Below are 16527 nucleotides of genomic sequence, written 5' to 3' on the forward strand. Positions count from 1 at the left end.
TGATAGGTTTTTATACTAATACTGAAATGCCATCTTAAGCATACGTTGTTACGTTACGGGAGCCATAAATCAGCGCGCACTGCTCTAAAGTGCGCGCTCTAACATCTACCGGATCACCTTGTAAACTAGCATGTATGTATTCCTCCGCTTGTTTTGCTGAATATTATAACTGCTGGTGGAACAGCAATAATGATGATGGCGGTCACTGGAATTCGCTGCAATGATGATACATTAAAAATTGGATTACCTTTACATTTTGACTTCATTTTACAAGTTTAACAAAAGATCTATTTTGTTATGCGGCAGCTCATAGCGGCTTACCTCACAACCTCCGATGACGTTTATGGCGCCAGAAATCAAGGGTTTAGTAAGGCGCTTGACTGTCGGCTGTCGGATATTTGCCGTTATATCTGCTATGACGGTGCAACCATAAACTCTAAACATATCAGGTGATTTTCCGTCGTTTGTGGACATATACGGTTGATCAAGAGTCAAGATGGTGATCCTACGTAGCAGCGGCAGTGTCGGAGCTGAACCGATGGCTTCTACGCCGAAGAGGAGGTCGATTGATTTGGATACAAGCTCAGAGTTTTTGTCCCTGATTCCCGCGTCGCAGAGAAAGTCCGCCCGACTTACCCGGTCTTCCCGTTGCTTGAATGACAGCTTCAGCAGCCCTGAAAACACCTCGGTAAATGTAAGAACATATATGTACACAAATGGTTAGCTAGCTAAAATGCAATTTCATTGGAGGATAAATTGCCAGTTAACACGACTTTTGGTGTGCTACTTTTGCTAGCGCTTAGCTAACTAGCGAGTTGCCTTTGCCACTTGTCATTTAGCAACAGCACTGAAAAGTCAATCAAATGTACTTTAGCACTCCAACATAATGTTTATGTTGTTTAGGCTTAGGGACGTTGAGTTAAATTAATGCCCATTACATCGTCGTCACACTAGGTAGATAAGTTCATTGTTTTTTTTGTCAAACACCTTAGTAGGTCTGGTACAGGTAAATGTTTCTTAGGTTATCAAATGTTGATGTAAATAATTAGTAGGGCTGTTACTATTTGTTCATTATTTAATAACGTATGTAATTTATTGTTAACGTTTGGGCATTTTGTCATTTGGTTTCTTGAGGCAACATTTTGTAACTGCTGCAAATTGCATTAAGTCAGTTTTGAAATATTTGCTTTACTTATTTTTACGTATGCAAGTATAGAATAGAATAGAAATACTTTAATAATCCCTTCAGAGAGCCCTCAGGGAAATTTGGGTACCAGTAGCAATACAACACCAACAGTAAAGCAGGACAAGTACAAGACACAATATATACAAGTACAAAGCAAAATAGAGGCAAATAGAATGCAATAAATATAACAATAAGATAAGTTAAATAAAACAATATAAACAATATATGTAGTATGGCACTAATGCTAAATTAAATCAGATGGTAGAGTTCATTCTCTGAATGGTTTTGGAGTCAGTATTAGAAATTCCAATGTAATTAATAAGTAACAAACCATCTGTGGCACATAACTAGGCTTTCAGTGGGGTACCTGTAAGCCAGAGGTGAGCTGCAGCCCTGCAGGGGGAGATTGAGGTTTATTTACTGAAGAGCACTTGCCAGTTTTACTACAGAAGGAAGACCTTCTTTAGCTTTTGTGGGACAATCACTTCCACTCAGAAGAGTAGTTTTTGCATTTACATGAAATTTATCTCTTTTGTAAGTAAGGTGAAAAAACCTACTTCAAGTACCTATAGCTAATGTTTGCTATGTATTGTTTCACAGTGTATATTATGTCAGCCCATATTTTAAACTATAGTTTTAATGTACAACTTAACTGAGTTACAAGCACTAAGTTTTAACAGTGAAGTGGTTTTTGAATATCTTTAAAGAGTAATATAGAGATAGCTAAGCTTACATTTTTTCTTTAGCTGAAAATGAATAAATAAAAACAAATATGTAATCTCAACATGTGATTTCTTAGAGTTGACATATTGGCATACTACTATGTGATGTTAACTTAAAACTCATTCTGATTTCACCAGGGCCATGCTGGTCAGAAAGAGGGAAGCGGTCTATATCATTCTCTAAGGACCAGAGGACAAAGAAGTAAACTAGAGGTCTCTTTTGCTGACATGGAGCCAAAGAGCAGCTCTCCTTTAGATGAAGCCAAAGCTGAAGGGCACTGCACCAGGTAATGCAGAACTACTCACTCGAGCAGTTAATACAGAAACACAAGAGAACCAGACATGGATGTTTTTTGCAGTTTCCACTTTACAAATGAGCTTCAGTGGAGGAGATTGTCTGTGTGAAATACACTCTCAATACTGGAGATACTCTGAAGGGAGGCACAGGTGAAGTGTATAGGAGACAGGACATTATGTATTCAGTAAATAGCAGAAATCACAGTGTTAAAATATTAGATGAGACTCTGTACCCAGCCATTTATAGTTTCTTTTGTGTTGAGATCATGTGTATTTTGGTTGTGTTGAATCCTTTTGCAGGCATTTGTCTTGTATTTTGACAGTCTTTCAAAAATGTGTGTACATTTGTAGAAGTTTAAACACAATAAAAGAACACAAGCAACAGATATTTGATTTTTTTTTCTTTTTATGCATTCTCCAGGAAATCATCCAGGCTGCAGAGAGAGGGAAAAGCATCCAGTGGAAATCAGCAAGCAGGTACAGAACATTACAGATTTCTTGACTAATAATAGAGAAGGCAATAAATTATAAAGTACACCAAACATATGGATCTCTTCTACCCCTCAGATGTTCCAGATGTAGTGGAGGGGTCGTCCACTCCTAAGAGGAGTCGTTTTAACCTTCGGAGCCGAGATACTGAGGAAGAAGAGGAGGAAGAGGAAGATCGGGCAGTGCGACGAAGCTCTCGGATCACCAGATACAAATTGAATTCTCGCAACCAGTCTGTGCTTTATGATCGTCTCATCACCAAGTGAGTCCAGCAACCTTCACTCTTTTTTTTTTTTTTTTTTTTTTTTTTTAAAAAAAAGAAATCTGCTATCTCATGTTGGATGTACCAAACACTCCGACCTGTAGTTGTGGGATTTATGACTTAATGACTTTGATTACAGCCAGTGAAATAATTTCTTTTCCTCAGCACTGCTGAAGCTGTTCTCCAAAAGATGGACGACATGCAGAAGATGAGACGCAGACTGAGAAGCAGAGACACAAAAGAAGAGGTTGAGACCCACATAAGAAGCTTTACTCTATTAATCTTTTATGTCAAGTGTTTACGGTGACCAAGTGTATTAAGCTTCAAAATGCTGAGTTGGTTGGGTTTTTTTTTTCTACCTTTTAGCAGCTAGGCGGGTACACCAATGGCAGGATGCAGCGGTCTCTGCTGACAAGTGCTGAGAGTAAAAAAAGTGAGGAGAAGAACCAAGGTGAGATGGTTTAATTTAGTAGCCACATGTGGGACGATGCTAGAAAACACTGTAAAACATACTGCTGTAAAGACAACTGAGTCAGAGATTTTTGCACTGAAGTCCTTGTGTTTCTGTCAGACAAACTACATATATATGAAATATATGTAGAACAAGTGTGTATCCCTGTGTTTAAAAGCATCTTTCTTTCTTTGAATTAAATACAGACGAAAAAAAATGCTGTTTTTTGGAAATGTCTTTGTCACAACATGTCAAGGTTTATTAATGACATCCTCCGATAAGTTATATTAGACCGCATTTTATGTAGGCATCTTTTTAAGATGTTTACTTTTTTTTGTTTTTTTAACTCAGTAGAGGATGATGATGATAATGAAGAAGATGAAGATGATGAGGAAGAGGGAGAAGATGATGATGATGATGAAGATGGCGAAGATGAGGATGAGGAAGAAGAAAACCAACGACGCTATGACTTCCGACAGAGAAAGACTGTGGTTCGCTACCAGGCCCCACAAGATGGTACTTCCTCTGTTCATAGATTTAATGATTAAAAGGCAGAATCCCCGACACAAGGAGGACTTGGAATTTATTAATACATCAGGACAAATGGAGAAGCTTTTTGAGAGCAAAGTCAGCTGAAAATCTTCACTTTTTAAATCAAAAACACTTTCTTTTGCATTACTTTGGTATTACAATGTTTGAGGAAGTCTGTTGATCTTTTGCCAGAACCCCGAGAGCCCAGGAAACGCAGCGTGTACTTTGAGGAGCATTCGTCCCCTACCAGATGCAGATTCAGATTCAGCTCCACAGCCCCCAGAAGCCCCTATAACAGGAGAACCAGTAGGTTAGTATTGCAACGCACAGTCATCTTAGAATTAGAAATAGAGAATTTGCTTTGGATTATTGAAGTCATGATAATTTTATTAGCACCTTCTGCGGTTTATATTATGATAAATCTTAATTGCCAACTATGTTATGATATAGCTATAACATAAAAAAATGCAACCTACTGCTAATACACAGCAGAATAACAATTTCTCTGTAGTGTTAAACTTGTACACACTTGATTCCCAGTTTAACAGCTTTTGTATTAGTTCATAGCTTACACACTCTTCTAGTGTTTCAATAAAAGATGTTTAGTCAAACCTCAATGGAAAAGCATCTGAAATCTGTCAGTTTTTGGTAATAGCAATGTCTTGCAACCACTCTTGGTTATCATTGCACATTAAATCCATCCCAAAATTCCTTTCTCCCCTTTTTTATTTATTTATTTTTTCTAAATGTCTTCCCACGCTCAGGAGTAGTTCTGAGAGGTAAGGCCCTCACTACATGTCTTTGTCAGTCTGTATTGAGTTTTTGGGGGTGCTGTCTGTCTTTGTCTTTGTCATGGTTGTTGGCAGGTGGCACAGCTGAGTTATACTTTGGTACTGATATGTGCACAAAGGTAACTAGGGTTGCACTGGTTATCCTGGTTTCATGACAAGTCATGGTATGAAATCCGTTTGTCATGACTATAAGGCTTTCTTTTAACTGAGAATTATTGCATTTCACTGTATAGTCTGAAACTAATATTCTGATGCATGATGACTGTTACTCCAGTGAGTTGTAAAGTGCATCTCATCCTCATCAAACAATAAGAGACTTTTTGGGGTGATGGTATCTTTCAAAGTTCCTGCACAAACGGATTAAAATCAGCTTTGCCTTCTTCATGAATCTGTCACTCATTACATTAGCAGTATTTATGTGTGCAAAATGCTTATCCTTATTAGTAATAAATAAATGTGATGTTTATAGTTTTGTTTGACAATTTTAAGTTTACGGTTAGTTTTTACTCTTTTTGTCCTTGCCAGCTGTGTTGTTGCAAAGGTTTACATGCCCACATGATGTTGGCTCTTTTTGTTTAAAAGAAAATGTCTTTTGACCTGGCAGAAGGAGACATGCCATCCACAGTAGTGACTCCACATCCTCCTCTTCGGATGACGAGAAGTTCCAGAGACGAAGGAGTAAAAACAGGAGCAGGTCTGTGAACAGGTGAGACCATCAGGAGCAGCTTTTTTACTGCATAACCACAGATCAACAGAGTTAATGTTTGTTTTTTGATGGCAAAAATTTACAAAGGAACATGGGTGAAGTTTACTGTCTAAAGTTCACAAGGATATATTTTAATTCTTGGAAAATAAACTTGAGAACTTTTCAAAAATAATCTTGATTTGGTTTGTAAGCATAAGTCATTCATTAATGAACTCATCCAGTAAAGTGAGATTTAACTCCTGCTGTAATACTTATAAATGGAGTAGGTAGGTATGTAGAGTCACTAAATATGGATTAAAAGTGATTTAATGGTTTTTGCATTTTGTCTTGAAGATGTCTGCCAATGAATCTTGTTAAAGAGGACCTACTGGGAATCCACAAGGACAGGATGAAGATTGGAGCCAGCCTTGCTGATGTGGACCCTATGCACATTGACAAGACGGTAATGATAGATGGATAGATGCCATCAAATTTTAATCATTCACTTAGAATGAAACTGCCCAATAATCTATGGAAGAGAAATGTTGCTTTAACAACTTTATTCCCCAATCAGCACACGCAGGCCAAGTTCTCTCGCTTTCTGTAAACAAGTGGGAGATAGAAAGTAGATCTTTATAGCTCACCTCATTTACTCTGCCCCAGCCAGGTCCACAATAGAAGCTCGAAGATAAACTTAGAGTGAGCTGACCTTATAGAATTTATATATCAGACATGAAGCAATCAGAATATTTTATTTCTGAATTTATATATCAGAAATGAATGTCACATGGTTCAAGCAGCAGCAGCAGCAAAAACATGATTATTTCAGTCAGAGAGGAACAGTTGAATTAAGTGTATACATGCTAACACTTTCCTGTTGATCAGATTAGCAAGTTTATAACGTCTTGATGTGATTGAGAAATAATTCTGATTGAACTGGCTCAGATCTGTTTTCCTTGTAGCGTTTATGCTAGAGTTTTTAAAAGAAGCCACCCCATCCCACACTCTGATTGGGCTAATTGTTTGTAGTACAGTTGTTGACTGCAATATACCATACTATTTCCATTAAAAGTCAAAGGAGAAAACTTTAATTCTGATTACCCAGACTGAATTTTTCACTAAAACTTAGAATTAAGCATGAGGCAGTACACATAAATACTTTATTTTTTGTCTTATAGAAATAATTGAAGAATCGTAACATCCTGTTTTACACCTGATCCAGGTTCGCTTTGACAGCATTGGAGGTTTGAGCAAACACATTTCTGCACTTAAGGAGATGGTGGTGTTCCCTCTTCTCTACCCAGAGGTCTTTGAGAGGTTCAGGATACAACCACCAAGGTAATAAATCTATGTGTTGTGTACAAGAAGTATTGCACTTTCTTGTGGATATCAGGATGTCACCAGCCAGACTTAAACTTCTTTTTTTAAATATGTGTTTTTGTATCTTAGTGTCCAAAAAACTTTTATACAAACAGACTGGAAGCTGGAAAACTTGTTGTTCCAACTTTGTGAAAGGATTTTTGTACAGTTTTAATTTCCTTTTTATTTACCTCTGCCACATCATCTTCATATGTTTTTAGTGGGGCTGTCAAAAATAATGTGTTAATGGCGGAAACTAATTTATGTAATTAATTGCGTTTGCGTCGCAATTAACGCATGCACAGCATGCTCTATAGATGGATTTGAGAATAAAAAGAACATTGATGGAACAACACATGGGCATCACCCCCGTGGAGAATGATAGTGTTTTAACACCTGTAAACCCCTCTGTGTCTGCTCCTCCTCTGCGTCTCCTTTTATTCCGTGAATCTAGATAAGGTTCAACCATTGTTTAAAATTCTTCATTTGGTTTGTTTAAAGGCAAACACCAGTGGCGAATGTACTATTTTAATCTCCCTCTCTTGTTGTCAGCTTGTTCAGTGTCATTTCAGTCTTAAGTTTGCTTCATTTTTTTTTTTTTTCCTGTCTTCAGGGGCTGTCTGTTTTACGGTCCTCCAGGCACAGGGAAAACCTTGGTGGCAAGGGCTCTGGCCAATGAGTGCAGTCAGGGAGAAAGAAAGGTGTCATTTTTTATGAGAAAAGGAGCCGACTGCCTTAGTAAGTGGGTGGGAGAATCTGAGAGACAGCTGCGACTGCTGTTTGACCAGGTAAAAAGAGCTTCTCATACATCATTCCTTTTGTAAAACTGATGAAGTTAATATTTAAATTCTTTACCTATCTATAAAATGCCACAAAACATTTTTAACACACCAGTTTTTATATATGGTTCATTAAAGTCAGTGCTTACATACAACTTAATGGTCAATATACATCATGGTGGCATCTGATTGAAATTCTTTATGAAATCTTTCTAGGCATATCAGATGCGTCCGTCAATCATCTTCTTTGATGAAATTGATGGTTTGGCTCCAGTCAGGTCCAGCCGCCAAGACCAGATTCACAGGTCAGCTTTGTACCTAACTTTATGCATAAAGTTAATTCCACCACCTTGAATTTAGAAGCTGCCTCTGTCCTCTTTCCTGCATGGAGATTTTAGCTGAACAGAACTTTTTTTTTTCTCCTCCTGCAGTTCTATTGTGTCAACCCTTCTGGCTCTCATGGACGGATTAGACAGCAGAGGAGAAGTTGTTGTTATTGGAGCTACAAACAGACTGGACTCCATTGACCCAGCTCTGAGAAGACCAGGACGCTTTGATAGAGAATTCCTCTTTGGCCTGCCAGACAGAGAGGTGGGATATAACAGTATTTGTAATATTAGAAAGCTGCCTAGTAAAGAGCATACAAGAGAAAAATGACAGCCATTCTGAGATCAGTTTATAACAAATCCCCTGAAACGGAAACAAGATGCTATGTGGAGCAGTATTTTTTCATGTGCATTTAATTTCTTGTGTATTTTGTATGCATAGCAACTTACTGTGTTGAAAACATGGTCCATTTAAATGTAGGTAGGTCATATTTTAATTTTAGTTGCAAGGATCCTGTGAAATCTTTAATAACATCTGGCTGTAAAGAATTTCAAAGTGAGCAGCAATTTCACGTTGCAGAAAAATAGCAAAGAATGCTTTCAAATGATTTTGTACTGCAGCTATAGAAGTTTTTTTGCTTGCAAACTATTGATTCTGATGATAAGCTTTTGTGCTCTGATCTTTATTGTAGGCAAGAAAGGACATCCTTAAGATCCACACTAGACAATGGACTCCTTTACCCTCTGATGCTTTCCTGGAAGAGCTTGCAGATAAATGCGTTGGTATGTTTGCTTACAATTATACAAAAAAAAAAGGTTCAGTAGTAGCCTGAGAGATGCACATATGATTTACTGCCAAGCTATCTCTATGCGCTAGTTGTACATACTGTATAAATGAGTGTGAAAATTAGGGAGACATATATTTATCCTTCTAAATGCACTATTTTAAGCCTAGGAAAAATCACGCGTCTCATAGTCAGAATTATCCTTGGGCTATGAATTTTACAGGAAAGTTTTGTACTCATACAGATTTGCTGATCGTCTTAGTTGTTAACAATAAGCTTCTTGTTTTTCAGGGTATTGTGGAGCAGATATCAAGGCAGTGTGTTCAGAGGCGGCCCTTTGTGCGCTGCGGCGTCGCTACCCTCAGATCTACTCCTCATCACAGAAACTTGTACTGGATGTGAACTCTATTGTCATCACTAACAAAGACTTCATGTGTGCCATGTCCAAGATGGTGCCAGCTGCCCAGAGGTAGAACCATGATACTTGAAGCCACGTTTTTTGCCGTATTGCTTTTTGGTTGCAGTGTGAATCTTATTCTGACGGCTCCTAAATTTGATTACTCCATAAAGTTGTGATTCTGATTAATTTCTCATATTTTCTTCTTTTAAATGGTCTGTACTTTTAGGGCGGTAGTGTCACCTGCTAAAGCCTTGATACCTGCCATTCGTCCTCTGCTGAGCGCAACTTTGCAGAACATCCTCCACACAGTCAGCAGAGTGTTCCCACATGCTGAGCAGGGTTTAAAGAGGAAGAGAGAACAAAGTACAGTATTTTTCTTTTCTGTTTGCTTGTTCATTTTTTTCTGCCCTTCACCTTCTCTTTTGATCTTTTTCTTTTAATTTTCATACATTTGTTCTTTAAGTCAACAAAATGTGAATGCAAATGACTTTTCTTTTATAACAAAATAGAGCAAACCATGACTGCTACTTCATTTTTCAAAATATGATGTATCACAACTTTAAATTTATTTATCTATTTAGATCTGGCCTGTGGATTGTCTGAGGATGAGCTGATGTTCAGTGAAGAAGAGGACTTTGAGGTTTCCTTTGGTGGACTAACCTCTCAACCCCACCACAAAATAACTGCTGCTAAAAGCCTCTTGAGTGTTAACAGGTAGATCACTTGTTCTTCAGGCCTCCAGACTAACTTTTTTTTACGAGCACAGTGGCCCCTAACTTAAATTTTTAGGAGCGCAAGCAGAAAATTTTGGGGCGCACACTGAAATCGCCTTGCACAGAAAATATTCACATTACCTCTCATTTTCACTGTATTGGTGATAAATACTTTAGAAATTACAACGTTAACGATTCACATTTTATTGTGCAGCAGTTGACATAACAAAAAAAAACAAAACAAACATCTTACTGGTCGCACTAAAACAAAACAAGTAGGCATAGAACTTGTCAAATCAAATTGTTCGTCTCCTTTTCTTGTATTGAAGTTAGAGTCGGCAAACCTACTGGGAACTACTGGTCTAAAGAGGGGAACAGAAGTTTGTTAGCGACAAAATAAATTCAGTTATAACTTCTACAAGAAAAGACCGGCAAATGTATTGGTCGCCATTGCGCATGTAGATGAAAAATTCACTCGCACTGTCTCACATTTTAGTCGCAAAATGTGACCATTTGGTCACAGTCTGGAGCCCTGCTGTTTAAGGTTAACTAATAATAAATGGAAATACCACCTCACCCATCTCAGTCTCTGTCATTTCTCCTTTTATAGAGGAGTGTTGAGCCAGCCGACGTCCTACCGTCCCAGGCTTCTGTTGGCGGGCAGACCAGGCTCGGGTCAGAGTTCCCACCTGGCTCCTGCTGTTCTCCATGCTCTGGAAAAATTCACAGTGTACACACTGGACATGGCTGTGCTGTTTGGAGCCAGTGCAACGTTACCAGAAGAAACCTGTGCTCAGGTAACTGGCATACAAGGATATTTGAAATCTTGGTAAATGAATGTGGTCCAGATATTTGGTAATAGATGTGTGAGATGATGTTATACTTTGCTGTTGCAGCCTTGTCAAATTCAGTGTGTTCATTGTAGTGGACATCACTGGCCAAAATGGCTGCTACAAAAAATGTAGTTCATGGGCCTCACTGCCTTACATTTTGGGAAGTGAGGATAAATATGCACTACAGACAAATTCATTTTACAGGGATGTTGAAAATGGTTTAAAAAATAAAAGTCTTCTTCGATTTTATAATATTTTAATTATAAAAATGTTGTAAATTTAAGCACAGAAATACAGAACTCCACAAGATAATAAAATACATTTTATGTTTATATAGAACAGCAGTTCTTGTTATTTCAGGTAATTTCACTTAAAACTTTTATTAGATGTGATAGATTCTCCAACCCTCATGAACTGAATATATGTTAGATTAAATATCTACTGAGAAGAGTTGGAAATCTTATGTGCAAATGATCCTTTCCTACATTTTTTCCAAGAAAAAACTATAACTATATTAAATCCTCAGTTGATCACATTTTTAAAAATGTGTGCCTGTCTGCTTTTGCATGCATTGACTACGTTGATTTCAGGCTTCTCCTAACTACATGCCAAAGTGTCCTTGGGCAAGACACTGAACTCTAAGTTTGCCTCCTGATGTGTCTGCTGGTCTAGGAATGTGTCATTGATGAAAAGCACTTAGTATATAACAATAGAAGTGCTGTATGAGTGCGTGATACAGTGAATGTGACGTGTACAGTAGTGTAAAAATTCGTAGAGTGCTCAACATATGACTAGAAAAGCGCTGTATAAGTTGCAAGTCTTTAAATTGTAGTGCCCTATTTTATTTTTAAGTGTCATGATGAACAAGTGAGCTTTGCTTTCACATAAGTTAAACACACAGAGTGGCTCCTCAGCCTCATTTAGGCTCCCTTAATGTATGGGTACGTCCCTGTCAACTGTTGTCGAATGTCACTTCTCTTATACTTCCATACGACCTTTAAGTTGTCATGGCTGTTGGACAATACATCTACTTTAGGTCAGTGAAGAGTTTAGAGCCCACCTCTAAGTTTTGACATCAGTTTCAGACAGTAACAAACATGGCGACAGTGAACAAGATTAAGCTAATCTACATTCTCAGAAAGACATCAAAAGAGGCAGCGCAGTTAATTTTACTGGTACACATGAGCTATACTGCACAACACCTGCTGTTTCCAGTGAAACTGCTTTGCTGTCTCTCGGTACATATCTGCAAGCTCTCCGAAAATAGAGTGAAATACACATGTAAAGGGTGCAGAGGACAGAAAGCTCTGTCCATATGCATATTTAATGTAGAGCATAAATGAGACTTGAGTCATGTAATGCAGCAATGTTCTCATCACTTTGTTCTACTCCTGCTGGGATGCTGTAAACCTGGGGGCTTAACCTTTACCAGTGCATAAACACTGTGTTTCCCCAGCTCTCAATTTCTGTTCTCTTCGTAGTATAAGTTCAACACCGTTCCTAATCATGTAACATTTTACCTCACTAGTATCCACAGTGCTTTGCTACATAAACCAAAATGGTGGTCTATGAAAGTAAAATCTATTACCCTCAGCAGTTCAGTTCAAGTATTATGTCATGAACTTTACTAGATTTAATTCCAACCAGCACCATAAATAAGTGTTTCTGTTATATCCTCTGCAGATTTTTGTTGAAGCCAAGCGTACCTCTCCAAGCATCTTGTACATCCCCCACATTGAACAATGGTGGGAAACAGTGAGTCCTGCCTTAAGAGCTACCTTCCTGAGCCTCCTTAGCTCCATCCCTGCCTTCTCTCCTATTCTGCTTTTGGCTACCTGCAGCCTCCATTATCACTATCTCAGTATGGAGGTATGGAAAAAAGGCAACAAGACACAACATTTGCAATTATTAATCTTTTTTTTTTTTTTTTTTTTTTTTTTTTTTATGTAAAAAAAATGTCGATCTGCACAAGAATGACATTCCTCATCTTTCTCATCTCAGGTGCAGGAGTTGTTTCGGATTGAATACGGAGAGGTTTTTCATGTCCAGGTCCCCACCAGCCGAGAAAGAAGGGACTTCTTTGAGGATCTGATTCTTAACCAGGCTGCAAGAGCCCCTGCTTCAAAAAAGAAAGCTGGTATGAGTGTAGTCTAATGTAATTAACATATTTGTTAGAGTACTTTTTAAACTTGAAATGATCTTGTCTTTAATATGCAACACCAGCAGGGTTAGATAACACATAGTGGTGGTGTTAAATAATTCACTTATTGGGCTAACAGAACAAAAGATATCAAGTTTATTTAGTCTGACATGTATCAAACCTCAATCCTCAGTGCTCCATGCTTTGGAGGTGCTTCCAGTTGCCCCTCCCCCTGCACCACGTCACCTGACAGAAGAAGAGAGTCAGAAACTGGAAGAGCAAGAGGAGGACACCCTCAGGGAACTTCGTCTTTTTTTGCGTGATGTCACAAATCGCCTGTCTCAAGATAAACGGTTCAAGGCTTTTACAAAGCCTGTGGATTTAGAGGAGGTAGTTATATATATTTTACCACACCGATGCTTTACTTGTACCTGAAATGGTGTACCATATACCAACAAACAAGTATCATTGTTGTCATAGCAGTTATTATGGCTATGTGAGATTGGCTTCAAGCATCTTCTGGGTGCTGCAACTTTTGGTTGCATTAACAGATAATGTAAATGTAAAATAAACAGTTGTAGAGCAGCCTGTTGACCTAATGTTAGTTGTACTTGTGATGCATTTGTTTTTATTAATCCAAGTGATATTTGAATTTGATTGTTTTTCTCCATGTTGCTTGTAAATAAATATTGCCGCATGCTTTAGGTTCCAGATTATGCCGAGGTGATCCAGAAGCCCATGGACCTGTCAACGGTTCTTTCTAAGATAGATCTTCATCATTACTGGACAGTCAAAGAGTTCCTCAAGGATGTGGATCTTATCTGGCAGAATGCCCTCGAATACAACCCAGATAGGGACCCTTCAGGTACAAGACACAGCAGCAGCATATAAACTATTAATTGCTACAGTAACAGATTAGTATATCTCAACAATTGGCTTTTTTGTCCGATTTAACTGAATGTTTGTGACTGTTTACACCAGATCGTCAGATCCGCCACAGAGCATGTGCATTGAAGGACACTGTACAGGCTATCATCCGAGAAGAGTTGGATGAAGATTTTGAGAAAATTTGTGAGGAGATCAAAGAGTCGCGCAGAACAAGAGGTCAGTAGTGTTTGTGTTTACTTTTTCCTACATAATGGGGATGAAAATCTCACTGAACACCAGCTTATGTGGACTTCTTCTTCTTGTTAACATGAGTATAGTCATGCGTCCCCTTGAGTACAGAGTGATTTTTATGGGTAAAGACTTGGCTTTAGGGTTTGAATTAACTGTTATGATTAGGACAAAAGGTTGGGGCTAGTCTATCTGTTTGTTGACCAAGGAAACAAATCTTGTCTATTAAAATTTATGCTTATCACCTTTTACATATTTTCAATTAATTTAAGGCATGCATCATTTTACATAAACTACTAAAAGCTTGTGTGTTGTTAAACCCTTAATTACAATTTATTAAAGCAAGGCTTACACAGTTGTACTTATATCCAGAGTAAACTGCTGTTTTTTTTTTTTTTTTCAGTAAAAAAACAGAAGAATGGCATATAAAATAAATATATATAAGTGAGAGTCTCTGTTAAATCCGTTTTTTATTTTTGGCCCCTCAGGTTGCTCTACTGCACAGTTTGCCCCCTCCTTCTACCATGTCCTTCCCAAACAGCCCAAATCTGCCATGAACACCAGCATCGCTGACACTGAACCACAAAGAGAGACAAATGGATCCACAACTGCAGTAGCTCCCACTACAAGTTTCCCTACTATTACAACACCCAAAAACACAGGTAAAAACTAAGTGATTGCAGGGTGGGGCAATTATTTAGCTAAAGAATTGCAACAGAGAAATGTATTTTCATTTCTTCTTCCAGCCCAGAAGAAGAAACGCCGGAAAAGTCGCTGGTCTACTGGCCACATCGCAAAGAAGAAAACTTACTCTTCTAATGTGTCCAAAGATGATTCACAGTTGGCCTCTGAGTATGAAGATGATGGAGATGATGAAGAGGATGTTGAGAAGGGAGGAAGAGCGGAGCATCATGGAAACAATGAAACAGAAGAACATCAGATGGTTGTTGAAACAGAGCCAGGACCTGCAGCACCGCAGGATGGTAGTTCCATGCCCCGTGAAAGAGAGCTGAACAGTCAGGAAGAGGGATCGCAGCGGGACGAGACAAAACCAGCCACTGAAGAGGAGGTTGCTCTGGGCGAAAAAGAGAAACAAGAAAATGACAGAGAGATGGAGAAAAACAAAGACAAACCTGTAAAACATCAGTCAAGACAGTCTGAAAATGAAAATAATGAAGGAAGAGATGTTAACAATGAGTCCATCTCACTGAATGTTAACAAGGAGGGCCATACAGAGGCAGAATATGACGCTCAGAACAGTAATACAGCAGAGACTATCGCTGAAAATCAGTCAGAGACTCAAATTCTACAGACTCAGTCTTCAGAAGAACCACAGAGCAATGTAGTTACAGCAGAGGAAGCTGAGCTGAATAGTCCTGCAGAGCCAATGGAGACAAATACAACAGAACCCTTAACCCCAGAGGGAGCTGTCACAGGTGAGACGGACACAGGCACATGTTGGCTTTTAATAATGTCACTCTCAAGTTCAGCTACTAATGTTTGATGAAGGTTTAAGATAAATATTGCCCTTATGTCTGCATGATACCTAGTAATAGTTGCAGATGTAGTGCATCTATAGACTGCAACAAATCAAAGAGGCGATCAAAGCTCCAGAGGTAATAGCAGACTGTCATCCAACAGTGGTGTCAACTTTTTTTTTTTTCCCCTTCAGATTGCAACATGAGGCGAATGACTCGGGCTCTAAAGAACACTGTCCTGCAGCAGCAGATGATCAATGTGGACAAAGCTCTGCAGATCCTGCACCAGGAAACGCCTCCTCTGGTTGTGGACAGAGACAAATTAAAGGCATGTGATGCTCTAAATGTATATGCAACATGTTTTACATGGAGTCATAAACAAAAGCTATTTTTCGTCAGCTCTTTCATTCCTGATATTTTCTCCACACAGCACAAGGTTATGTTTTTCTATACCTAATGCCAATTTTGTGGCTTTCTTTGTCAAATTTCAGGAGCTGTTGGAGAAAGTGGTGTCAAAGACTGAAGGCTATGAGGTGTACAAGCTAGAGAAACTCTACGCCCTTCTCTGTCAGAGTGTCTACAGACACAGACGAGACCACAACAAAACAGCACTTCTAAAAGTTAGTAATGCTTCTGTCTTCTTTAAATGTGAGGAAAATCAGATGGAATTAACGTCAATGATCTCAGTTTGGCCCATAACAGCATTTGAAACAGGTGCATTTTTAATCTACTGTTCTTCTGTTTTTTTAGGACATGGAACAAGAGATTGAAGACTTCTGCTGATCTAACAGCAACATGACCATTTATAACAGTGACCATTAACCCTTGATCTGTGTAATTTTACATATACTGGTTCTATTTTAATAGAAATTTATAGGCATTTATATTTGTGCTGTAGCTTAAACTTTGTATAACCTTATTTGTTTATATGTAAGTAAATAGTTTTCATCTAATTATTGTTGTGTGCTTTTTTCTGTAAACATATTTTAGATTGTATAGTCCAACAACTCAACTTAATATGCTTGTGAAGAATGTTACCATTGATAATTAGGCCTTTCTTATTATTTTTCCCTTTTTGTCTAGGCAGTTAGCTCTGCCTAAATAAAAAAGATCTTGTTTGCTTTTAGTTTCCATGTATCTCTGCTACAGAATTGCAGGTAATTGGTCATCTGGTATTATGTGGT

The 16527-nt window shown here is 38.3% G+C and overlaps 1 protein-coding gene and 1 non-coding gene across 5 annotated transcripts; both read left to right on the forward strand.

Annotated features, from left to right (window-relative positions):
* Positions 1 to 124: 124 nt before the first annotated feature.
* On the forward strand, positions 125 to 16296 carry LOC121642268 (ATPase family AAA domain-containing protein 2-like). Of its 4 annotated transcripts, none has more exons than XM_041988885.1 (30): positions 125 to 694; positions 2047 to 2195; positions 2627 to 2682; positions 2773 to 2956; positions 3122 to 3203; positions 3323 to 3407; positions 3759 to 3923; positions 4131 to 4248; positions 4703 to 4717; positions 5334 to 5435; positions 5769 to 5877; positions 6637 to 6752; positions 7387 to 7561; positions 7769 to 7857; positions 7984 to 8143; positions 8571 to 8661; positions 8955 to 9132; positions 9290 to 9426; positions 9645 to 9777; positions 10387 to 10573; positions 12293 to 12478; positions 12611 to 12746; positions 12943 to 13139; positions 13455 to 13614; positions 13731 to 13853; positions 14354 to 14527; positions 14612 to 15301; positions 15538 to 15671; positions 15835 to 15963; positions 16094 to 16296. In XM_041988885.1, exons 1-30 carry the CDS (start codon positions 497 to 499, stop codon positions 16124 to 16126), a joined length of 4491 nt encoding a protein of 1496 aa, XP_041844819.1. In that variant the 5' UTR covers positions 125 to 496; the 3' UTR covers positions 16127 to 16296. The 4 variants fall into 4 exon arrangements, with proteins under 4 accessions (XP_041844819.1, XP_041844820.1, XP_041844821.1 ...); XM_041988886.1 differs by having other exon boundaries at positions 3762 to 3923; XM_041988887.1 differs by having other exon boundaries at positions 125 to 688.
* Positions 10668 to 10802, forward strand: LOC121642516. Its single transcript, XR_006010910.1, has one exon. It is a non-coding gene; the product is annotated as a small nucleolar RNA SNORA5 (small nucleolar RNA).
* Positions 16297 to 16527: the final 231 nt, after the last annotated feature.

Source organism: Melanotaenia boesemani, chromosome 6, assembly GCF_017639745.1.
Source record: "Melanotaenia boesemani isolate fMelBoe1 chromosome 6, fMelBoe1.pri, whole genome shotgun sequence".
Classification (NCBI taxonomy): Eukaryota; Metazoa; Chordata; class Actinopteri; order Atheriniformes; family Melanotaeniidae; genus Melanotaenia; species Melanotaenia boesemani.